General features: G+C 48.0%; 1 protein-coding gene across 9 annotated transcripts in view; it reads right to left on the bottom strand.

Moving 5' to 3' along the window:
- Positions 1-799: 799 nt before the first annotated feature.
- The window catches only part of LOC135918099 (uncharacterized), a 703,603-nt gene continuing 678,696 nt past the window's right edge, over positions 800-25,706 (bottom strand). For all 9 annotated transcript variants that reach the window (XM_065451754.2, XM_065451756.2, XM_065451757.2 and 6 more), the window contains one exon: positions 800-1,224. In XM_065451754.2, the coding sequence (XP_065307826.2) occupies positions 1,105-1,224 (120 nt within the window). In that variant the 3' untranslated portion in view covers positions 800-1,104. The remainder of the gene's footprint in view (positions 1,225-25,706) is intronic.

Raw genomic sequence — 25,706 nt, forward strand, 5'->3', positions numbered from 1 at the left:
CACGATCACTAGCATGAATTGTGTGCAAGGTGCTTGTCAGCTCAAAATCACCAGATCTGGTGAGGGGCCCTTTAAGTGACAATCATGGAATCTATTCTTAGACTGCGCAGTGTTGCAGGGAAGGTCACTTCTAATAAGCAAATTATGATGCGGTGGTTGGGTACTTGTCACGCTACGTATGTGTTAAATGAGCCAGCCAACAACTCCACTAAAGATAATGTCCAAATGAACCTATTCCAAGGGTTCTTTTTGATCCGACACATCCTTTTTGTGGGAGCTTCAGCACAAATGACACAAACAACAAAACTGCATAGCAGCAGTACATAAAAACGTCCACTGGAGAGAAACAAAACAAAAGTGCAAAAACAGTGAATGACAGACGATGGCTATTCGTGGCGATTCTAGTCACTCCATTGACTACCCAGAATAGAAGGTTTTCGTTCTTTCACGTATGCTTTGTGCAGTTCTCTGCTAAATGTTATTTTGGAGCAGGCTGGCACAAATGGCATAAAATTTCTGAGAGCATGATATGAATACATTGAGCAACGCACTGGCAACCCTAACGTCACATAAATAAAACAAAAGTTGTCATTATGTGTGTCCTTGTCTCACCTTATTTCCTCGCAGCCGAACAGTTCCCATAAACTGGAGATATTGCAACGCTTGCCGCTGGTTAGTTTCTCAGCTACGTCGAGTTTAAAACTCACACCAATGCGAGCTTGAATCCACCTTTAGCTTTTACTAGATGCCTTCCCGTATGGGCTGTTTTAGCCACACAAAAATGACCCAACTCAAATAATTACAAGATGGCCAAGCAACTTTGTTCTCGATATCAAAGAAATGACAAATAGGTGTACTGCATCTTCACACAGCCTATACCCACAGTAGGCAGCAAATACATGCAGCCTAACCAGTGCAGATTATTTTATCCGAGACACTCCTTATCTAAATCGTCTATCAAGAAGACAGCCATGGCTTGATGTGCACAATTTCCTGAACTTACATTAGGTTTAACTCAAGGAATTAGTTATGATGAGGTGCTCTGCCAAAGTCATTTCTTGCACTGCTCTGCATACACAATGAAGGCTCTTGAAAGGATTATCGTCACAAGGCGGCATCCTTCAAGCGCTGAGCATAGAGCCCAAGCCATGTGAGTCGAGCCACGCCGGCCTGCCCTGCCGAGAACAGCCAGTTGGCACTGCCACAGTTGGGGCTCCAGCACACCTGCATGCAACGTGTCCATTTCAGTGGCACAACCGCGTTATAAATGCCAGCATTAGAAATAATGATCCATATAATGCTAACATAAATTACATACAAGACACATACTGAAGAGTGCTGGGAAATCATTGCAAATGGACAAATTATAGTTTAGAAATTCTCAAACATACATTACCAAGCACTCAAACAATTCATAAACAAATTGAAGGACTCTTTTCTTTTGCTACATGACAGACAAAATAGAGAAAATAAAACCGCAAGAAAACCATAGTCAGCACTTGTCTTATGTTTTTTTTTTTCTGCGTTTCGTCTGTCGGCATGTCATATACCAAAGGAACCATACCAACTAGCCCAGCTTTTCACCTTTTACAGCGAAGCCTCATGCTAGCTGATTCATCCATCCATCCATATGTCGCCTATATGCCAAAAACTCCTTTGGCAAAAAAAAAAGAAAGAAAGAGAGGCGTGCGATTGCTGCGCCAGTAATGACATCGCTGGCTCTCCGTTGCAGCCAAGCGCACATGCAGCAGTTTCTCTCCGGCTCCGAAATGGGTAGGCCATGCATCATATGCGCTTTTGAGGAGCAGGCAGCTTTTGTTCAGCAACGACGCAAGCAGAACCGGGAATAAGCTCGTCTATGGCGTGCCGATGCTGTTGGTCGGGCACAAGAACAGGCTCATGCAGCCGAGCGCAAGCAGTAGCTCTGTACCGAGGATCTGGCAGCCTACAACGCCGTTGTTTAATGAACCATTGGAATTAACCCAATGATAAACACCGGGGCTGCACATTTCAGCTTTGCTGGTTAATTATCCGTATGGAGTGCTTGGGCAGTGTTTATTTTTTTTTCACATGTTTCACAAAATTTTTGTTCTGTCTGTCTGTGCACCTTTGATGAAGCTGTTTCACAATTTTCTTGCCTTACGAACTGCATGCTTTTCTTCTTTTTAGCTATTGTTCAAGCCCAAATCCTTTCACACAGCTAGCTAATGTTCATTCACGAGGTTTAAATGTTTCTTTTTTCTATAAGCAAATATCTTTTTTTGTTACTTTTCATTTTTGGCATAGAGTTGGCTTCCATTAAATAAATTTTAATAGGATCAACACAATTGATTCAATTATCCGGCAGCCTAACTAAAAGGAGAGGCATAAAAAGACTGCATTTGGTAGAATTTGCACAACTTCTGTCCATAGAACACCATGCATTTTGAACCTCAATATGAAGTTACCCAACATAATGAGGTCTGTTTATACACAGTTTCAATGTAACGAAATTTCGCTCCTGCCACGAAGGAATACCGAGGCAATAAAATTGCAGCAGAACCCATCGCATGATGACTATAGACGGTAATGCATTCAATGAATATAGTGACATGACGTCCTGCCACCATCAAAACGAGTTATGCATGAGGCATGAACTGCAGCGGGACTCCTCTTTTGCGCTTTCCTAAGAACACTCAGTGTTGCCATCTGGCACTGCCGCCGCAAAGCCTGTCTGAAATGCATGGTGCGCCGGTGCATGCGAAGCATGTCGTGCGGCAACCGGGCTCCTCTGCCATGCTCCTCTCTGGATCTAGTGGCACTGCCAAAGAGTCTGCATGTGCTTTCGAGACGAGAAGCGTGATGCACCATTGCCTGTGAACGCTGAAAATTATTCCCCCATTTGTGACCCAAGTTGCTGAGAGGTTCATTGAAGAGCAGCACATAGCCTGTCAAATTCACAGAGTAGGGGGTGGGCTGGTGCACATCTAGCACAGCCATGGCTGCACATGGCTGAGCATACGCATAGCCTGCACGCTCTGTTTTAGAGGTAATCTGCCATATGTGCGAGGACTGGGCGAGCTGAGGTCGTGAGGACATTGTGTAATCTCGAGTTTTGGGGATGTGTTGAAGCGAGGCAGATGAAGCTGCCGGGAACCAAGGGGTCGCAGTGGACCACCAGAACATGAGGACCAGTGCAGCAGGCTTCTAGAACAGAACTGCCCGTGCTGTGCTTGCATATCAAGTACGCACTGCCCATCTTTGTTTTCTTCGTCTTTCACACCAAGGTGCCGGCTAAGAGTGCCGACCCATGGTGTGGTGTCGGTTCGGTGCTACAAGGCTCCCCCAACCAGACGGAATGGCGAAATGTACGCGTCAACAAGGCAGAGATAGCGCTATCTTGGTGATATACAGATCAGTGGACATGCCGGTGACATCTACGGGGTGCTCTGTGGGAGGTGTCTTGAGGTAGGCCATTTTGAGGCGGTCTAACGAGACAATCTCTTCACGACCGTTCAAGAGGATGGTGACGCACTTCAGTGTGTTGTGGAAGACACGGTACGACCCATCTAGGAGGGTGCAAGAGGTGCCTTTACAGCATCTCATCCGAGAAAAACATGCATCAAAGACGCAAGGTCTGGATGCACAAAGGTGCTGTGGTCAGAAGATTGAGGCAGGACAGGGCGCAGTTGCTGAATGCAGTCCTGCAGGCATTGGAGGCACTGCAGCGACTGGGGAGATGGGGCCAAAGGAATGAACAAGTCTCCAGGAAGCCGCAGGGATGCACTGCAGACGAGCTCGGCCGCTGAACAGCCAAGGTTGCGAAGAAGGATGATGCGTAGGCCAAGAAGCACCATAGGAAAGAGGTCAACCCAGTGCTCTCGATCCAGGTGCATAGCGAGGGCAGCCTTGAGGTGGCGATGGAGCTGCTCAAACCATGTGCGGGGATGGTATGCCGTGGTACAGCAGTGCTTAGTGCCAAGCAGGCATTTGAAGGAAATGAGAGTACATTCAAACTGCTGGCTGGCAATCAGTTGTAACAATGTTCAGGCATCCGAAGCGGGAAATCCATGCTGAAATAAACGCTTTGGTGACCATTTCTGCAGTGATGTCCGGAATGGGCACCGCTTCGGCCCAACGGGTAAAGTGGTCATCATTGTCAGAACGTACTGGCAGTCGTGAGGAGGAAGAAGCGGTCAACCAAATCAACAAGTATTGGACATGGTCAAAGCGACAGCCAGGTGGCAAGAAATATTGCGTGAGAATCTCTGTGTGGCGGGTCACTTTGGTGATCTGGCAAGTGAGATGCAAGTGGGCCGACTGGCAAACATCAATGTGAATGCTCGGTCAGACGTACTGCTGTGTATGAGGCGCTGTATGCCTCAGATGCTGGAATGCCAGATGACGTGAAGTTATTGGAAACCCCACAACGAAAGGCAGCCAGAATGAAGGTGCGAGGTGGAGCCACTGACACGTCACGCCAGAGTGAGCCAGGCACAAACGGATCAGGAATGAGTTGCAGACGGAAGGAACGGGGGTGGTCATGCAGCGCATGCAACTCAGGGTCCATCTGTGCCCAAGCTAGACATTCCCAGTTTACAGCAGATTTACAGATGCCAAGGTAAATGCCAAGGGAGGTGATGCGTGAAAGTGTGTCAGCTCCCTCGTTGTCAATGCTGTTGATGTGCCGGATATCTGTTGTGAACTCCAATGTACTGTCCACTTTCCACTGTCTATTAATAATGTATGTCTATTATGTTTTGTTATACACCCTATATACTCTTCTAATACTACTGTATTAAAAGAATATATACCCCCTTACCCAATGCCTTATACGAGGCCTGTAAGGACATTTTTAAATAAAATAAAATAAAATACAGTGATACCTCAAACTCGCATATCTGGAAAAATTGGCCAAGTCTAAATTTTCCGTGGCACTGAACTATTTCCCATACATGCCAAGTATTTATTGTCCTTTGTCTCGAAGTGCTTTTGGGCAAAATAGAGGATATCTCAAAACTTCACCAAAACTGGAACAGAAACTCTGCTGCCGGAAAGTTTAACAAGCTTGGCATGAGGCTGCTACGCTTACCACAAAGCGGACACTTTCCCCGAATGTGAAGTTGTGGCCCAGCAGTATAACTTTGTCGAGCAACCATGTGGCACATCATGTGATGGGAGAGACATGCACAGAGGCAGATCATGCAAAATAGTATGCGTGACGCAGTTCGTTTTGTTCACTTTATGCAGTGCACACTATTTACCATCAGAGGTGTGATTTCCATTTTAATTTTATTCTATGCAATGCATGCAGCACTGATTTTTTTGTTCTATGCAACATTGAATAGAAGAGCACATGGCACAGCTTACCAAGAACAGTGCCACAGAAACCAACGTGAGCTTTAGCGAGTATGTGCTATGCAAGCAGGATGTACTGGTGACAGGTAAATTTACTGATGCTGAAATCGCTGGGATGGTTACAAACGAAGACAATGGTGAAGATGATGGTGATGACGACAAAAGACCCCGAGAGGCGCCAACATCAGCTGAAACAGAAAACATACTTTGCTTCGAATGTGTGGTGTTTATTGGCACACGGGCCAGGTATGGCCAAAGAGCGCCAATCCAGTGTTGATGAGTTTGCAGTGGAGTTATGACTTCGATGAAGTTGAGGTGATGTGGCTGTAAAGGGGCCTAAAATAGTCACTGTAAAGTGCGTAGAATCTACATGCAATAAGATTATGGCGATGGCAAAAGACGTGTACTATGAGCATTAAGGTGCATTGTGAAATAATGATACCATATAAAAAATGTATAAGATTCTAAAGTTCACTAGAGCACTACGGCCTCGTTAGAGCCCTTAAAACACAAGGGCCTAGAGGCATGTGCTATACAAAACAACTATCACAGCGGCATCCTCTGGAAAGAGTTTAATGGGCTTATGGGCTCTCTTAATGGGCTCTCTAAAGAGTTTAATGGGCTTATAACAGGTAGGACAACATCATTTGAAAAAGTGAGGACAACATTGGTGTTAAAAAACGGTTCTTTACCAAGAAACATAGCTGGGTGAAGAGGGACGCAATAATAATATTGTCACGTGGTGGTGACGTTGAAGGACACAGTAGCAACACTGTGAACGACAAAACTAAATTTTATTGGGCGAACCTGTGCCCACAAAACAGGCTACACTTATAGCACAACGATAGCGGCGAACACAGTCGGCGATCGTCGAAAAGCTGAACAGCGGGTCAAGCGCGTCGGCTTTTATACAGCTATCATCGAATGTTCCAGATTAAACGTTGGGACCCGCATGCCTTCTAAAATGTTCTACACCATTCGTGTCAAGCGATGAAATCAGATAACACAAAGTTCGGCGACAACAGACAGCGGATAGAAGCATCGATAACTTTTCAGAAACTTCGGATACATGCAGGCGCGCCCCGCGCTGTGCGATAACATTTGTTAGGCGACAAAACTTGTCGCCCGATAAAGACAAGTACACGTGTCAATACCCCCCTCTTAAAAAGCATCGACCCGATGCTGCAAACAATCGAAAGTAATAAGTAAGCACACATAGCAAAGAAAAAAAACAAAATAAGGAAAATTCGTTAGCGTCCGTAAAATGGTTTAAGACGCACCACGTGGACCACTTCAGGTCGTGCGCGACGTCGCTGTGAATGCGAAATGCCGTCTGGCACGACCTCATAGTCCAGAGCGCCAATACGTCGGACGACCTTGTAGGGTCCGAAATAGCGTCGGAGTAGTTTCTCACTGAGTCCTCGTCGGCGTATCGGTGTCCAAACCCAAACACGGTCGCCGGGCTGGTACTCAACAAAGCGTCGTCGGAGGTTTTAGTGTCGGCTGTCGGTCCTCTGTTGGTTCTTGATCCGTAGGCGGGCGAGCTGTCGGGCTTCTTCGGCGCGCTGGAGATAGCTAGCGACGTCAACATTCTCCTCGTCAGTGACGTGGGGCAGCATGGCGTCGAGCGTCGTCGTCGGGTTCCTGCCGTAAACCAGCTTAAACGGCGTGATCTGTGTTGTTTCTTGCACCGCCGTGTTGTAAGCGAATGTTACGTATGGCAGGACGGCATCCCAGGTCTTGTGTTCGACGTAGACGTACATCGCTAGCATGTCGGCGAGGGTCTTATTCAGCCGCTCCGTAAGACCATTCGTCTGCGGGTGGTAGGCCGTGGTCCTCCTGTGCCTTGTCTGACTGTATTTCAGAATGGCTTGAGTGAGCTCTGCTGTAAAGGCCGTTCCTCTGTCGGTGATGAGGACTTCTGGGGCGCCATGTCGAAGCAGGATGTTTTCGACAAAAAATTTCGCCACTTCGGCTGCGCTACCTTTCGGCAGTGCTTTAGTTTCAGCGAAGCGGGTGAGGTAGTCTGTCGCCACGACGATCCACTTATTTCCGGTTGTTGACGTCGGAAAGGGTCCCAGCAAGTCCATCCCGATCTGCTGGAATGGTCGGCAAGGAGGCTCGATTGGCTGTAGTAATCCAGCTGGCCTTGTCGGCGGTGTCTTGCGTCGCTGACAGTCTCGGCATGTTCTGACATAACGGGCGACGTCGGCGGTCAGGCGCGGCCAATAATACTTTTCTTGTATCCTCGATAGTGTCCGGGAAAAACCGAGGTGTCCAGCGGTCGGATCGTCATGTAGGGCGTGCAATACTTCTGGACGAAGTCCTGACGGGACAACAAGAAGGTAGTTGGCGCGGACTGGTGAAAAGTTCTTCTTCACGAGGAGATTGTTTTGAAGTGTGAAGGAAGATAATCCGCGCTTAAATGCCCTGGGGACAACGTCGGTGTGCCCTTCCAAATATTCCACCAGGCCTTCTAGCTCCGGGTCTGCCCGTTGCTGTTCAGCGAAGTCTTCCGCGCTTATCATGCCAAGGAAGGCGTCGTCATCTTCGTCATCTTGCGGCGGCGGGTCAATGGGGGCGCGTGATAGGCAATCGGCATCGGAGTGTTTTCGTCCGGACTTGTAGGTTACAGTGATGTCGTATTCTTGTAGTCTGAGGCTCCACCGCGCCAGTCGTCCTGAAGGATCCTTTATACTCGCTAGCCAACACAACGCGTGATGGTCACTGACGACTTTGAACGGCCTCCCATAAAGATAAGGGCGAAATTTAGCTGTAGCCCAAACGATGGCGAGGCATTCCTTTTCGGTCGTAGGATAGTTGCCTTCCGCTTTTGACAGTGACCGGCTAGCGTAAGATATCACCTGTTCAGCTCCGTTTTTCCTCTGGACTAGAACGGCACCGAGGCCTAGGCTACTGGCATCAGTATGGATTTCTGTATCGGCGTACTCGTCGAAGTGCGCAAGTACCGGCGGCGACTGCATGCGTCGTTTGAGTTCTTCAAATGCGTCGGCCTGCGGCGTTTCCCACTTGAACTCAACATCACATTTAGTTAGACGTGTCAACGGCTCGGCGATGCGTGAAAAGTCCTTGACAAAGCGCCTGTAGTAGGCACACATGCCAAGGAATCTACGCACTGCCTTCTTGTTGGTGGGCTGCGGGAACTTTGCGATGGCAGCTGTTTTCTGGGGGTCGGGGCGTACTCCGGATTTACTGATGACGTGGCCTAGGAACAGAAGCTCGTCGTAAGCGAAGCGGCATTTTTCTGGCTTCAGAGTGAGCCCTGATGACTTGATGGCCTCTAGTACTGTCGTAAGCCGCCTAAGGTGATCGTCGAAATTTTCGGCGAAGACGACGACGTCATCCAAGTAAACAAGGCAGGTCTGCCACTTCAATCCAGATAACACCGTGTCCATGACGCACTGGAAAGTTGCAGGCGCCGAGCAGAGTCCGAATGGCATGACCTTGAACTCGTAGAGGCCGTCTGGCGTGATGAAGGCGGTCTTTTCGCGATCTCTCTCGTCGACTTCTATTTGCCAGTAGCCAGACTTGAGATCCATCGATGAGAAGTACTTAGCGTTGCAGAGCCGATCCAATGCGTCGTCTATCCGTGGAAGGGGGTATACGTCCTTCTTCGTAATCTTGTTCAGACGACGATAATCGACGCAGAAACGTAGGGTTCCGTCCTTTTTCTTCACCAGGACAACAGGGGATGCCCACGGGCTTTTCGACGGCTGGATGATGTCGTCGCGCAGCATTTCGTCGATTTGTTCTCTTATAGCTTCGCGTTCTCGCGGCGAAACTCGGTAAGGGCTTTGGCGGAGAGGTCGAGCGTACTCCTCGGTGATTATGCGATGCTTGGCGACTGGTGTTTGTCGAATCCTCGATGTCGTCGAAAAGCAGCCTTTGCATCGTCGGAGCAGACTTCTGAGCTGCTGTTGCTTAATCACTGGTAGACTTGGATTAATGTCGTAGTCTGGTTCGGGAACCATGGTCGTCGGGGTAGATGCGGCGGAATCCGAGAGGACAAACGCATTACTGGTTTCCAGAATTTCCTCGATGTACGCGATCGTCGTGCCCTTGTTGATGTGCTTGAACTCCTGGCTGAAGTTTGTCAGCAACACTTCAGTTTTCCCTTCATGCAGTCGAGCGATCCCTCTTGCGACGCAAATTTCACGGTCTAGCAGGAGACGTTGGTCGCCTTCGATGACACCTTCTACGTCAGCGGGTATTTCGGTGCCGACCGAAATAACAATGCTGGAGCGGGGCGGGATGCTCACTTGGTCTTCGAGCACACTCAAGGCGTGGTGACTACGAGGGCTCTCCGGCGGTATCGCTTTATCTTCCGACAGCGTTATTGACTTCGACTTCAGGTCGATGACTGCGCCGTGTTGGTTCAGGAAGTCCATTCCATACCGAGAATGACGTCTCGTGAACACTGTTGGAGGATAACGAAGGTGGCAGGGTAAGTCCGGTCATGAACGGTTATTCTTGCCGTGCAGATTCCAGTCGGCGTAATGAGGTGTCCTCCAGCGGTCCGAATTTGGGGGCCCTCCCATGCAGTCTTAACCTTCTTCAACTGGGCGGCGATGTGTCCACTCATTACGGAGTAATCGGCCCCTGTGTCGACTAAGGCAGTGACTGCGTGGCCGTCTAGAAGTACATCGAGGTCGGTGGTTCTTTGTCTGGCGTTGCAGTTGGGTCTTGGCGTCGGATCACGGCTGCGTCGTGTTGAACTGAAGCTGGGACGTCGCGTCGTCAAGCCGTCTTTCGTCGGTCTAGTCTTGGCTTCCTGACTTCGTCAGGTCGGCGGTGTGTCGTCATTAGGTCGTCGAGATCGTTTCTTTGTCGTCTTCGGCGGCGGCGGAGGATCTTCGTCAGTTCGACGAACAGCAACCGCACCTCCATCGGTTGCTGCTTTTAGTTTTCCGGATATGGGCTCGCAGAGCGGCCCCGGGCTGGGCCGGTATATGGTCGGCGCTGCGGCGACAGGTAGCGGCCTGGTGACGGCGAACGGGACGGTCGTCGAGGGCTTCATTGAGTAGCGGCGAGGTAGTCGGCGATGTCACGTGGGCGCTCTCCAAGCTGTGGACGCGGCGCGTTGACGGCGAACCCTCTCAGACCCAAGTTGCGGTATGGGCATCGGCGATACACATGGCCGGCTTCTCCGCAGTGATAGCAGAGCGGGCGGTGGTCGGGGGCTCGCCAAATGTCTGTTTTCCTCGGGTAGCTGCGCTGGGCGACGGGTGGGCGTGCTGGCGGCGGCGGCAGTGGTCGACGGAATTGCGGTGTTGCAGGGCCCTGGCGCAGTCGTGGAGGGGGACCTTGACGGCGGGCGACGGCGGCGTAGGTCATCGCTTCTGGCTGGGGCTGCGATGATTGTGGTTGTAACTCGGGAACTCCAAGCGATCGCTGAACTTCTTCTTTCACGATGTCGGCGATCGAAGCCACTTGGGGCTGCGACGAAGGCAGGACCTTGCGCAGCTCTTCGCGCACAATGGCCCTGATGGTCTCCTGCAGGTCGCCGGAATCCAGTCCTTGGATAGCGTACTGCGGCGTGAGCCCCTGGCGGTTATATTGCCGGGTGCGCATCTCCAGAGTTTTCTCGATCGTCGATGCCTCTGCAGAAAACTCTGCTACGGTCTTCGGCGAGTGACGAATAAGTCCTGCGAAAAGTTCTTGCTTGACGCCCCGCATCAGGAAGCGGACTTTTTTTTCCTCTGACATTTCCGGGTCGGCGTGACGGAAAAGACGGGCCATCTCCTCCGTGAAGATCGCGATCGTCTCGTTTGGCAGCTGCACTCTGGTTTCTAGTAGTGATTGGGCTCGCTCTTTTCGTACGACGTTTGTAAACGTTTGTAAGAAGCCGCTTCGGAACAGGTCCTATGTCGTTAAAGTGGCCTCTCGATTTTCTAACCAGGTCCTGGCGGCATCTTCCAGTGCGAAATAGACATGCCGCAGCTTATCGTCGCTGTCCCAACTGTTAAACGTAGCGACCCTCTCATACGTCTCGAGCCAGGTTTCCGGGTCCTCGAATGTTGATCCGCGGAACGTCGGAGGGTCCATGGGCTGCTGCAGCACGATGGGGGACGCTGGCGCTGCCATTGGGGTTGCCTTGTCCACAATCTTTTTGGTCTTCTCAGGTAGAAGTCTGTGCTCCGGGAGCAGCTGTTGAAGACGGCGACTTGCTCGATGCTCCGGGACTACGCTGGTTTTCTCTTTGCGGTCCGGGCTTGGATCACGGCTTGTCGGGGCGTGCGGTACATGAACCAAAAGCACCTCCACCAGATGTCACGTGGTTGTGACATCAAACAACACAGTAGCAATACTGTGAAAGGCGAAAACTAGCTTTTATTGGGCGAACCTGTGCCCACAAAACAGGCTACACTTGAAGCACAATCACAATGAGAGCGGCGAACACAGTAGGCGATCGTCGAAAATCTGAACAGCGGGTCAAGCGCGTCGGCTTTTATACAGCAATCATCGAATGTTCCAGACTAAACGTTGGGACCCGCATGCCTTCTAAAATGTTCTACACCATTCGTGTCAAGCGATGAAATCAGATAACACAACGTTCGGCGACAACAGACAGCGGATAGAAGCATCGATAACTTTCCAGAAACTTCGGATACATGCAGGCGCGTCCCGCGCTGTGCGATAACATTTGTTAGGCGACAAAACTTGTCGCCCGATAAAGACAAGTACACGTGTCAATATGCAAGAGGAAAATGTTTCTTTCTTTCAGATTCGGCTTTCCGACACTCCAAGAGGACATGGAGGACGGTCAGCCTCTCACCACATCGACCGCAGGTTGGCGGTTGAGTTCCAGTAAGCAGAAAATTGTGGGTACCAAATGTGTGCCCTATTCTGAGGTGACAGAATAGGACATCTGTTTGCCGAGATTTTGTTGGGGAGGGCCAAAAACCTAACTGTGGCTTTAAAACGTGCAGTTTATTATTTGTTTCTGTGTTCCACATGCGTTGCCAGTGTTGTCGCAGTTTCTTTCTTAAGAAAGGCTTCAGATCTGTGACAGGGACAGCAGCCGTAGGAAGAGTGCTTAGTGATGTGAGTGATGTGGCCATTTTGTCAGCTAGTACATTACCCTCGATGCCTTTATGGCTGGGTACCCGACATATTACTACATGTCTATGTGATAAGTATATGTTACATAAGAGCGAGTGAAGTTCTATGAAAACAGGATTTGTATGCTTTTGTAAAGAAATTAATGCTTTTACAAGACTTAACGCATCTGGAAACACTATTGCTCTGTCGAGTTTTAATTTATTTATATGTTTTACTGCAGACAGTACTGCATAGGCTTCTGCAGTGAAGATACTTGTTAAGGGATTCAATACGTCAGATTCAGAAAATGAGGGACCAACAGCAGCAAAAAATACATCAGAATGTGATTTTGACGTGTCTGCGTAGAATTTTGAGCACGAGTACTTCGATTGAAGTTCACGGAAATGCATAGTGATTTCGAGGTCAGGTGCGTGCTTTGTGACCTCTACAAAGGACAAGTCACAGTCTATCACCTGCCACTCCCAGGGCGGTAATGGCTTAGCAGGAGGCATTAGGCGATGTTTGAGAACTGGGACATCCATTTCTTTGCTAAGTTCTCTTGCACGGAGTGACAAAGAAAGTCTCATAAAGGGTCTATTACGAAAAAGTGTTTCGCAGGTCAAGTCATTTACAGTTGTGAAACACGAATGTTCTTTATTAGAGTGCACTTTGAGAAAATAGGTGAAGCTGATGTATGTTCTCTCAAAATGGAGTGACCACTCATCTGACTCTACGTATAGACTTTCGACAAGGCTTGTTCTAAAGGTGCCAGTGGCCAGGCAGTGGATGGGGTCTAACATCTTTAGCGCGCTCAGAGCGGCAGAGTGCTAAGTGCTAAACCACGGCACCATAGTCCAGTCGTGCTCGAACTAGGCTCCTGTAAATATTCAATAAACACTGTCTGCCGCTACCTCACATTGTGTGGGATAGGATTTTAAGTAAGTTCATTGTTATAAGACATTTTTATTTAATATGATTGAACATCTTGAAAGGGCAGTGCAATAAGACGAAAACAGAAGGCAGGAACATACAGGACAGCGCTGATGATACTGTTCCTGCCTTCTGTCTTCGTCTTATTGCACTGCCCCTTTAAGATGTCCAACCAGTACAAATTCGCCCAAATGTCGATCCTTTCTTTAAGATATTTTATGTGAGGAATGAAAGTAAGCCTGGAGTCAAGTATAACACCTAGAAATTTGAGCTCTTTGTTGAAAGAAATTCTACCCAGTTCTACACAAGGATCAGGGACCAGGCCTCTCTTTCTAGTAAAGAAAACACAAGAGCTTTTTCGGGGGTTGATTTTAAATCCATTCTGGTCTGCCTACTTGGACACCTTGTTTAAGCCCTGCTGTACCTGTCTTTTGCACACTGTAAGGTTGCACAATTTGTAACCTATTTGTATATCGTCCACGTAGACGGAATAAAAAATGGCCGGCCGTAGAGAAGCAGAGAGTGTGTTTATCTTAACGATAAAGAGTGTGCAACTGAGTACGCCTCCCTGGGGTACACCAGTTTCTTGTATAAAAGGTCGCGATAATATGTTGCCGATTTTCACGCAAAAGATATGATTCGACAAATAGCTTTCAATTATTTTCAACATATTTCCACAGATGCCCGTTCCCTGATGATGATGATGTGTGGTGTTTTGTGGCGCAAGGGCCACGTTTGGCCAAAGAGCGCCATGACAAGTGGTAATGCTGATGTATTATGGAAGATGTGACTTGGCTGTATGCCCGTTCCCGACAAGTCTTGCAAGATCCCGTAACGCATATGCTTTCTCCATATCGAGGAATATCAAGAGGAAATACTGTTTGTGTACAAATGCACCGCGGATATATCCTTCAATGCACACAAGATGATCGGTTGTCAATCACGTTTGCCTGAAGCCACACTGATAGAGATCGAGCATATTGGCATATTGTTGAGTTCTAGGAAATGTATGAGTCTGCGATTATAAATTTTTTCAGAAAGTTTACACAGACAATTTGTAAGAGCTATTGGACGATAACTTGCTGCCAAGGAAGGGTTTTTTCCCTCCTTCAGAACAGGAACCACAATCGTTTCTTTCCACGAGGATGGGAGGTATCCCGCAGCCCAAATAGTGTTGAAAAGTGTGAGTAGTATAACTTGTATGTCAGTATGAAAGTTTCTGATCATGTCATACATGACTCTGTCAGGTCCCGGTGCAGTGCTTTTGCATGTGTTCAAGGCAGCTCTCAACTCGGCAATACTGAAAGGCCGGTTATACGGTTCATTCTGTCTGGATTTTCGTGTGATTGGCTTACGTTCTTCTATTTCTGTATGTTTAAGAAGGGATTGGGAATAATGGATTGAGCTCGACACATGCTCAAAGTGCTCCCCAAGTGAGTCTGCCTGATCTTGTATTGTATCGCCCTGTGTATTTACCAGAGGGAGTGGATATGTTTGTCGCCCTCTTATCCTATTAACCTTGTACCAGACTTTGGCCTCATCTGCATACGAGTTGATGCCCGATAAAAACTTCTGCCAACACTCTCTTCTGGCCTGTTGGCGTAGCAACCCCCACGCTTTGTTCTGTTTCCTACGAGCAATTCTACATTCCTCGTTCCACCACGGGACACGCCGTTTGCATGCCAAGCAATTTACTTCCGATATCAATTTAGATGTGGCATATATTATGAAGGCTGTAAAATACTCCACAGCAGCATCAATTTCTAACGAGGACATGTCATCCCATGAGATACTAGTGAGAGTTCACAATTTCTCCCAATCAGCTGTATCAATCCTCCACCTAGGAGCCTGTAATGGATATTCATTTTCTTTAAGTGCTCGTAGCAGTATGGGGAAGTGGTCACTTCCTTAAGCATTGTTCATAACTTCCCATTCGAGTTCAGGCAGTACAGACGGGGAAACTATGCTGACATCAATTGAAGAAAAAGTTTTGTTTGCAAGACAGTAATATGTGGGTTCCTTCTTATTCAACAAGCACGCACCAGAAGAAAAAAGGAACTGTTCAAGAAGATGTCCTCGCGCATCTACACGAGGGTCGCCCCACAGGTAGCTGTGTGCATTGAAATAGCCAAGAATAACATAAGGTTCTGGCAATTCATCTATAAAGGACTGAAATTCATGTTTGTTTTATTTGTAATGTGGAGGTATGTAAAGTGAGCAAATATAAATAAGTTTATTTAGCAGAACAACTCGAACCGCCACTGCTTCAAGGGCCGTCCGTAGCTGTAAACGTTGACATGCTGTGCTTTTTTGAATTACAATGGCAACACCACCCGATGATGCTATCACATCATCGCGATCTTTGTGAAAAGTAACATACTGTTGAAGAAAGTTTGTGTGTTTTGGTTTTAAGTGTGTTTCCTGTGAACACAGCACTTTGAGATTGTGTCTGTGGATGAGTTCTTGTACATCATCAAGGTTTCTAAGAAGACCTCTGACGTTCCATTGAATGATTTGTGCATCCATATTTAAAGTAAATTGGTGCTGTGTATACAGAAACAGTAGTGATGCCTTAGATTACAGAGCTCTTTCGAGGCCCTTAACGGGGGTTTTGCCCTTTCTGAAGTGTTCAAGGGAGCCTCGCCACTCCTCAGGCGCTTGGTGCGCCGTGAGGATAGGAGTAGTGTCCATTGCCTCTTGTGAGGCGCCGGACATGCGCTCTTGCGAGTGGGGAGTTTTCCGAGAGAGTCCCGCCTCGAAAGGCAAGACCCCTGCGCCCACCAGCCCAGAGGTCGATGGGGCTCCCTGTGGGATTTGGCTGCGCTGGCTGTTGCCAGCGCTGGAAGGGCACAAGGAGGTTGAGGCAGCCATCGCTGCGCCTACCTTCGGGGCCGCTATCGGTCCTGCGAGATTGCTGCGTGTAGTGCAGGTTGTGTAACTCTTGTGGGGCCGGCAACCCAAGGGTAGCCTGGCCTGTTTGCTGGTTGGATGGAGTAGGCTTACCTACTTCCACCCTGAGGGCAGGAGCCAAAGGTACCTGCTCGCTGTACGGGGCCTGGGCACTTGCCAATGGCCGCTGCGACGCTGCCCCTTGACGCACCGCATCAGCGTAAGGTGTGTTGTGGAAAGGTGAGCACCTCTTACAGGCTTCCTTAAACGAAATATTTTCCTTAACTTTGAAGGTGATTATCTCTTTTTCTTTCTTCCAGTTCGGACAGGAGCGTGAGTAGGCTGGATGGTCACCACTGCAGTTCACACAGTGAGGTGTGCCACTGCAATTGTCGGAGGGGTGGCCCTGGACTCCACACTTTGCACAAGTTATTTGACTATGGCAGCTCTGCGAGCCATGTTTGAACCTCTGACATTGGAAACACCGTCTAGGGTTGGGGATATATTGACGTGAAATAAGTTTGCACATGATGACATGGGACCCTTAAGGCGAGAACGACGAAGTTTATGGTTGCGTGCCCACTCTCCGAGGACCAGCTATCGCTAAAGGCAGACATATTTTTCAGCCGAGCTTACCCCTGTGCATGTACGTGCCAGCCGACGTCTCCAGGGACTCCAGCCACAGCACGGTCTGCTACCCGAACGAACTAGAATGACGAACCAACCACCTCCTGCCACTCCTGCAGCATCGCACGTTGTTGTCAATCACATCCGGACGCCGAATCTGTTCCACGGAAGTGCTTCAGAGGACGCCGACGACTGGCTTGACCTTTTTGACCGGGTTGCCAACTTCAACTGGAACCACAAGCGTAAGCTACGCTACGTGTACTTCGCTCTTGAGGATTCCGCGAAAACATGGTTTGAGAACCATGAGGTGACACTGACGTCATGGGAAGAATTTCGTAGGCAGTTCCTCAAAGCCTTCGCCAGGGTGGACAGGAAGGAGAGGGCAGAGTTAGCGTTGGAGGCAAGAATTCAAGGCCCGAATGAGCGAGTGACGGCGTACGTAGAAGACATGAATCGGCTTTTCAGACGTGCGGACCCTTCTATGACTGAAACAAAGAAGGTGCGCCATCTTGTGCGCGGTGTCAAAGAGTAAATCTTTGCTGGCATTCGAAATCCGCCGACGACACTTTCAGAGTTCCATGACGAAGCCAGTACTATGGAAAAGGCCCTTCAACAGCGGGCCAGGCAAAACAACTGTGACGGCATGATTTCAAGGAAGCTCTCTGCCGTTACCCTCGGTAACGACGTTGGCGCCTTGCGAGAACTCATCAGGGCTGTAGTCAAGGAGGAACTGCAGAGGATGCAGACGACCACTGCCCCTGTGGGGCAACTTTCCATTGTGGAAATGGTGCACGCCAAAGTCCGACAGGCCGTCCATATTCCTGGACAGTACGAGGCACCACAGCAGGGATCGCACGTCGAAATGAGTTACACTGAAGCAGTACGCTGTCCGCTACCCTCAAGTGCGTGCAGCATGGTACACCCCACTCAACAAATGGATGTAAGCTTTAGGCCGCCTCGCAGCCCACCGCACATCGCCGAAGCAAGTACTAGGTAGAGCGGCGTCTGGCGCACCACAGACTACAAGCCCCTTTGGTTTCGCTGTGGCGAAGCCGGACACATCTACAGAATGTGTCCTTATCGTCAAGTGGGGCTCCGTGGATTCTTGCCGAATGCACCTCGTCCACGACCTGGTGAGCGGCCGCCGGAAATAGAGAGTTTCGTTGCAAATCGTCGCAATGTTGATCAGCGATGGCAGGAACGCCGTTCGTCGTCTCCTGCTCGTTACAGGTCACCATCACCAAGCCAAGCCTTTACTAGTGGCGCTCTGAGACGCCGCTCGCCTAGCCCGGTGGGTCGGGAAAACTGAGTTCAGCGACCTCCAGTGAGGCCGCTGACGACGACCGTACGCAAGATCCTTCACTACGACGACGACGACGACGAAAACAGAACGATGCAGATGTACAGATGGAGTCAAACCCCTTACGAGAGGTAGTAACATCGAACATTCCCGTCACCATAGACAACGAAGAAATAACGACGTTAACCGACACTGGAGCGGACACCTCAGTTATGAGCATGGACCTTGCCTGTAAGCTGAAGAAAGTTTCAACTGAGTGGACTAAGTCGCAGATTCGCACTGCAGGAGGCCATCTGCTAACCCCGGAAGGAAGATGCACAGTGCAAGTGAGCATTCGTGGGTTTATGTACCTCGGAGATTTCGTTATCTTCCCAAGCTGTTCGAGGGACCTAATTCTGGGAATGGACTTCCTGCAGGCTAATGGAGCTGTGATTAACTTACAAAAGTTGTGGGTAACGTTTTCAACGGCGCAGGCCTAAGCAGGGAGCAGCACTGATGTGATGCTCCCTGCTAAGGCCTGCTAAGGCCTGCTAAGGTCCGGTTGTAAAGGCCTTAGCAGGCCTTTACAACCGGACCCGACAAAATGTCCAGTACTTACCAGGCAATCGTGTGTGGGTGTGGACACCTATCCGACACCATGGGCTCTCAGAGAAATTGTTGCGCCGCTATTTCGGTCCCTATGAAGTTGTATGGTGCCTCAGTGATGCGAACTACGAGGTGGCGCCTCAAAGCTCTGATCCTGGTTCGAACCGACGCTGTCCCCGTGCTGAAGTCGTCCACGTAGTACGGATGAAGCCATACTACGCACGTGAGGGATTGTGTACATTCCTGTATGCTTTTTTTTTTGTCTTTTCATGTTGGCACTCTTGCCCACAGTGCGCGCCCGCTGCCCTTGAAGCAACTGGGCCGGTCGCTTTTGAGAGGGGAGCAATGACACGAAATAAGTTTGCACGTGATGACACGGGACCCTTAAGGCGAGAATGATGAAGTTCGTGGTTGTGCGCACGCTCTCTGAGGACCAGCCATCGCTAAAGGCAGACGTTTTTTTGCCAATCTGTCGGTGGTAAACTGTTTTAGTTGTAATAGCTGGGTGACAATATGTTCGCACATTTAACCTGATGTATCCTGTTTCGATGGTTTCTGGCAGTACGCTGGATGCGAATGTTAGGACAAGATGCCTTGTTATCTCGTCTAAGTATAATACGTTTTACATTAGTAACATTTTGTTCTTTCCACCCTTCCAGGAGTTCAGCTTCTGTCAAATCTTGGAGGTCTGCCTCTGACACGACTCCCCGCGAGCTATTAATTGTTCGGTGTTGTGTAACAGAAATTGGTATGTTACCAAATGTCACAAGACTTCCAAGCTTCTCGTACTGATGTTTCCGAGAGATCTCAAGGAGAAGGTCCCCGCTAGCCATTTTCGTTACTTAATAACCTAACCCTATGGCTTCGGTTAAAGATTTTGCAACTATGAAAGGGGAAATGAATCTGGCCTGTTTTTCAGAGTTCTCGCTGTGCACAACATGGTATTTCGCTAGGTCTCTCTTGTACTGTTGAAGCATGTGATTAGGTCATCAGTGCGTCCCCTCTTTTGAGGGTGACGATCAAGTATGCGGGGAAATGCGGGTGTTCCCATAGTACTTTCTTTTCTTTTCGGCAGCAATGGCGGCCACCCTCCACGGAGCCCAACTTGGGGATGCTGCAGCACTTAACGGGTAACTGTAGATTGCCACTACAACCTAATATATTATACCCAAGGGAGGGCACATACAAGAAGGTTAACCCTAGCCAGCTAGGAAAATTAGGAAGTGACGGAAGAGAAGAGGTGAAAGGACAGTAAAAGAAAGAAGTTAGGAAAAAAAAAGGTTGAAGAGACGGACAGGAAAAAGCGACTGCCGATTTCCTCCGAGTGGGTCAGTCCGGGGGTGCCGTCTACATGAAGCAGAGGCCAAAGAGGTGTGTTGCCTCTGCCGGGGGGCCTTAACGGTCCGAACACCCGGCATCGGCTCAACCCTTAAGATCTCCCTTTCCCCAGACACGGCTAAGCCGCGCACGGCTACACGGGTACATCGTGTCGCAACACACCAAACGCCTGCTGACGCAGACGCCCCGGCGGGGATACTTTGCTTGCTGTGAAATAAAGTTGACTGCAGTGGAGGGAACAATTGGCTCACGGTATGTGTGAAGCAGCTTGAGGACACTGATACATCCTGCCCACATAATGCGCACGCAATGCATGCAGCACTTATTTACCACAAATGGTGCCACAGAAAGTGACGTGAGCCTTTATAAGTACACGCTATGTGGGAAGGGTGTACCAGGTGAACTTACTGTTGCTGGAATCACTGGAATGGCTACAAACAGAGGGGACGATGAATGCAGTGACGGCCAAAGACCTCGAGAGGTGCCGAAAACTTTATTTCGCTAGCTGCGAAATAAAGTTGAGTGCAGGGGCAGGAACAATCAGCTCATGCAATGTGTGAAGCAGCTAGAGGACGCATTTCTAGGTCGAAGTGCTACCGCGAAGCAGACCAGCCTTACGCAGTTTTTCTGCCCTGAATAAAATGACAGTGCTGTAAAACGGAGCGGGCTGATATCTTTGGTATGTATTTATTTTTTCTTTGAAACCTTTATGAAGAGCCAGTTTAGAAGCTCTTGTTGAAAAGCTGGTCAGTAGTGATGAACCTTTTGGAAAAATCTCGTCTTTTCACTGCAATTTCTGCAACATTGCTTATCTCGAAAATCCACTCACCTCAAAATTTTTTTCGATTCTTATTATTTTGAGTTAACGAGGTATTACTGTAAAGGCACGATGGAAGAATACTTTAGGTGAGCGAACGACGCCGGGAGCCGCAGCGCGCCAATGCTCTGCTTTCAAAGCGCACCACCAGTGGCGCTCCGAACTGAGGCCCTCGGTGTTCCGTAGGCGCCTGAAAGCAGACGGCGGACGCGCAATTTGACGCGCTAGTCCCTGTACCGATTTAAGCTGTAACTTCAGCCGCTCGCGCAAAGTCCGTCAAATATGTGTTCATTGACAGCTCTTATATGCCCACTTTAAAGAACGCCGGGCTAGGTGAAATAACCATGTAACGTCGCTGTTTTAGCCTGTGTTAAAAAGCAGCACGTAGAAGTCCTGATCAAAATTTTACGGGACGCATATTTTCACAAAAATGTTTATTGTAGCTCTACAGTTAAACCGCTTTAGTTGTGTTGTATTGCTACAAGCAGATAGCGCATGCCGAACCCCTCATACCTTGACACATTCCAGGCGACTGCAGACTATGCAGCATATAAATTCTTTCCGAGAACTCGATCGCGTTCCTGAAAATTTCGAGCGTGATACTACATAGTTACAGTGGGCGCTTTGATTTCACTTACATTGTATGTGCAATACTATTTCCACGAATTACCGAAAAGGCTTCATATGTTTCGTGTACGTCTCAAAAGAATAGTCAAAACCGTGTGTGGCATGAGGTGAAGGCGATTTACCGACGTGGCTGCGCCAGTTTCAACGAAGCGATTCCGCAATCCTTTATCTGTTCTGTACACCTAATGGAACCTACTTACGAGCATGTTTTCAAGCAGTGTAATCACCCCATGTAGCACCGGCAGAGAAATTGATGGACCGGCTGCTTTATGTAACCACCAAGAAGGTATGTACAGTCCCGGGCAGAACATCATGATGAGACTTTATTTCTCAGGTTTGCAAATAAGTAAGAAGGGCACAAAGCACTTTCCCATCGCACAGCCGCATAAAGCTGATCAAATTACTAACACACAAAGCAAATACGACTGTTTCATAGCGATCAAGGTGTCAGCAGAACAGAGCAGGCGCTGGCAGGCGTGCGGGCACCAGCGGGAAGCAAAGTGGATGGATGGATGGAAGGTAGGAGCGGGGTTTGAAACGGGGTTTGAAACCCTGACCTAGCTTCAAAGAGTAGCCAGGGCACTGCCTCTTGAGTTATCATGAAACGCTTCCTTCCTAATCTGCTGTTTCCAGTATAGATATAGTTCCACACTATGCTTCCTTTCCATTGTATTTATCCAATTTTTACCTTTTTTAACCTGTCGTTTAATGCTCTGTTTTTCTCCGTCCTCGTGTCTGGCATACTTACTGGTTAGTTTCCTAGTTCTTTTCCGCCACTGTGATTAAACGCTCTTTCTGTATAGGTATTTAATACCTTAGCTGCCCACCTGTTATTGTCCAATTTCCTCAGGTGTTTTTCGCATACGATTTTACTCTGAGCTTCCCGTGCTTCGAACGATGCCCAGCCCATATCCCCCTGTACTGCTTCGTTTGTGGTTTTCCCGTGGGCATCTAGTGCTAATCTTCCCACAGCTTTCTGATTTACTTCTAGTCTCGACTAAACCTCTGCCCTTAAACACAGGACCCCATCCCTGAAAGTAAGCCCCGGCACCATTACTCCCTTCCAAATACCTCTCAGTACCTCATACCTGTTGTACCCCCGCAATGCCCTACGTTTCATTATCCCGGCATCTCTTTGCCCTTTTGCTATGAGAGACTGTTCGTGCTTTTCCATGTACATCTGCCCTTTGTTTATCCATACCCCGAGATATTTGTATTCGGCCACTCAGGGTATTTCATGGCCTTGTATTGTAAGCTCCTGATCAGTTGTATCGTCGAAAAACATCCCACTGGACTTAGCTGCACTAAAACTGAAACCTAAACTGCCTCCTTCGTCTCCACAGTAAGTAACCAGAGTTTGCAAATCTTCCTGGCTATCTGCTAACAGTACAATATTGTAAGCATATATTAAACCCGGTAGTCGTTGCTCAACCACCTTTCCACCTTTCTGTACAACAGATTATACCCTAGATTGCTTCGTTGTAACCTTCTTTCCATGCTTATCATATAAAGCATGAACAGCAGCGGTGATAGAGGACAACCTTGCCTTTATCCTTTGGGAACCTCGACAGTTGTCGTACTCTTGATTCCTTCCCATGTTATTTCAACATTATTTTCTCGATATAGTTCCTGTAGAAAATCAATTACCTCATTACCGATACCTTCAGCTTTTAATATGTTCCACAGGAGTTCCCTGTTCACATTGTCGTATGCACCACTTATGTCCAGGAAGGCTAAATATAGAGGTCTATTTTCCGCCTTAGCTATTTCTATGCACTGGGTAAGCACGAACAGGCTATCATCTAAGCGCCTACCACTTCTGAACCCGTTCTGAAGTCCTCCAAGTATTCTATTACTTTCTACCCATGACTGCGTTTTTAATTTCACCGCCTGCATCGCCAGCCTATATATAACTGATGTTATCGTAATTGGTCGGAAAGATTTTATGTTCTTCTTATCACCTTTCCCTTTATAAATCAAATTCATCTTACTCTATCTCCAGCTGTGCGGACTTTGCTTATTTGTTGTGACTGGCTCCAATGCTTTTATCAGCGTTTCCTTGCTTCTTGGGCCAAGTTCATGAACTTGATTGGAATTTTGTCTATCCCACTGGCAGGTGTGCGGGCACCAGCGGGAAGCAAAGCGGGCACTAGTCTCGCGCGCCCTCTCTCATCGCGCCGAGTTACCAGAAGGCCGCCCGCGCCTTCCCACAGAGCGCTGACAGCGCTCCGTTCTCTCACCTAGCCTATCTTCCACCGTGTGTAAAGGCCATTTGACAAAGTTTACATGCAACATACTTGGAAGAGTTCACGCAGAAGACATACACCAGAGGCTTGTGATCAGTTAGAACGTAAAATGGCTGGCCCTCCAAGAAGTGCTGGACGAGCTGGTTGGTGGAATAGGAGGGGAGCAGTTCACAGCCAAAAACACTGTAACAAGTCTCCACAGGTTGGAACTTCTGAGAGAAGAAACGCAGCGGACGCGGATGCCGGATTCCCCCAACGCCAGAAGAACAAGGAGCGAATGCGCATGCGTTAACTGAACATGTCACCAGATGCGAAAGCAAGGGAGGCGGAACGGAAACGCGAGCAGCGACTGATTAGATCGCCGGGTAACAAAGGCAGGGAAACAGAACGAAAGCGGCGGCAGCAGTACAGGCGATATCACCAAACACCAAAGCGAATGAATTGTAGTGCAGACGGCAGCAGCGTCTGGGTATCGCCAAGCACACTTTAGAATTGCCAAAGTGTCTTCGGTAATTTTTGTATCAACCGACGCGGGTCGAAAATTGATTCGTAACAACCGTTCTCTAGCACGTTACAAAGTAAGGCTCGGCAGAAGAATTCGTATCACCCGGAAATTCGTATTAGCCGTGTTGTATCATCGAGATTCCACTGTAGCGACTAGGGCTAACATTTTCCTTTGTATATAAAGAACTACATATAGAAAGCTTATATTTACAGGAAGGTTGCATATAGCCCTTTTGTACAAAATGCACATTTCGAAATTTTTTAGTGTTCTCTTCGTGCAAAGCAGCATTGATGTTTTTACAGTTTTTCTCTTTTTTTACTACACATTTTTGTTATTAAATAATATTTTCCAAAGAATCCTTCATAAATATTTCTACAAATCTATACTGCACATTCTAATATCAAGCATTTGCGGTAGCAGTAAAAAAATTATTTACAAGGCTGCTCAAAAACTACTTTTTCTACGTGGACAGGAAAGTGTTAAGATGTCCTGTATCGCTGTAACATATCATGTACCAAGCAAGAATCAACTCTAATTTTGCCGATAATCAGACAGTTGCGCTCAGAACTATGCCCAGAACTGACAAGTCTTGCCAAATCATTTAATGACTACTTTGTTAATACAGGCACCACCACCCCATCTAACCAGCGTGCCCACGATAGGTTTGTTTCAGGTTTACCTCCTTCTCAAATTAACACATTTGTTTTCTTGTAAATAACAAGAGCGGAAATCACAGATACTGTAAAGCTTATGCCTTCAAATAAGGTCATGGGTCATGATGATGTCTTACTAAAAAAAAACATCGACATCTTTTCTGTTAGGTACATATCCTGACCAGCTCAAAATCGGAAGAGTAGTAGCAATACACAAAGTAGATAACCAAACTGACTTGGCAAACTATCGTCCAATAACTATGTGATCTTCGAAACTGCTCTTCCAAAACTTATTGCAAAGCACGCCACGAACTATTTTGAAAACTATCACATACTTTAAAATGCAGAACATGGTTTTTGAACTGGTTACTCTGTTAGAACTGTCGTAAGCTCCCAAACAGAAATCATAAACCAAGCACTTAAAAAGAACTACTTTGCACTTGGCGTATTCTTAGATATTTGAAAAGCGTTTACGTTGGTAAATCATAGTGTATCATTATGAAAATTAGAACATTATGGTTTTAAAGGACAAGCACTTGAAATTTTATGCAGTTATTTAACAAATCATAAACACTATGTGGTAATTAGATGCAAAGAACCTTCACTAAAGACAGTGAGAACAGGTGTCCCGCAAAGACAGCTACTGGGTCTAATACTCTTTCTTCATTAAGGGTCCCTCACTAGGCCACATGGAAAATTTTGGTTATATGTTCGAAGTCGTTACATGCCCTCTAGAAAGCATTCTACTGCGAGAAATTTTCAAATTGGTTCATTATTAGCCAAGACTAAA

Source organism: Dermacentor albipictus, chromosome 3 (genome assembly GCF_038994185.2).
Source record: "Dermacentor albipictus isolate Rhodes 1998 colony chromosome 3, USDA_Dalb.pri_finalv2, whole genome shotgun sequence".
Taxonomy (NCBI): Eukaryota; Metazoa; Arthropoda; class Arachnida; order Ixodida; family Ixodidae; genus Dermacentor; species Dermacentor albipictus.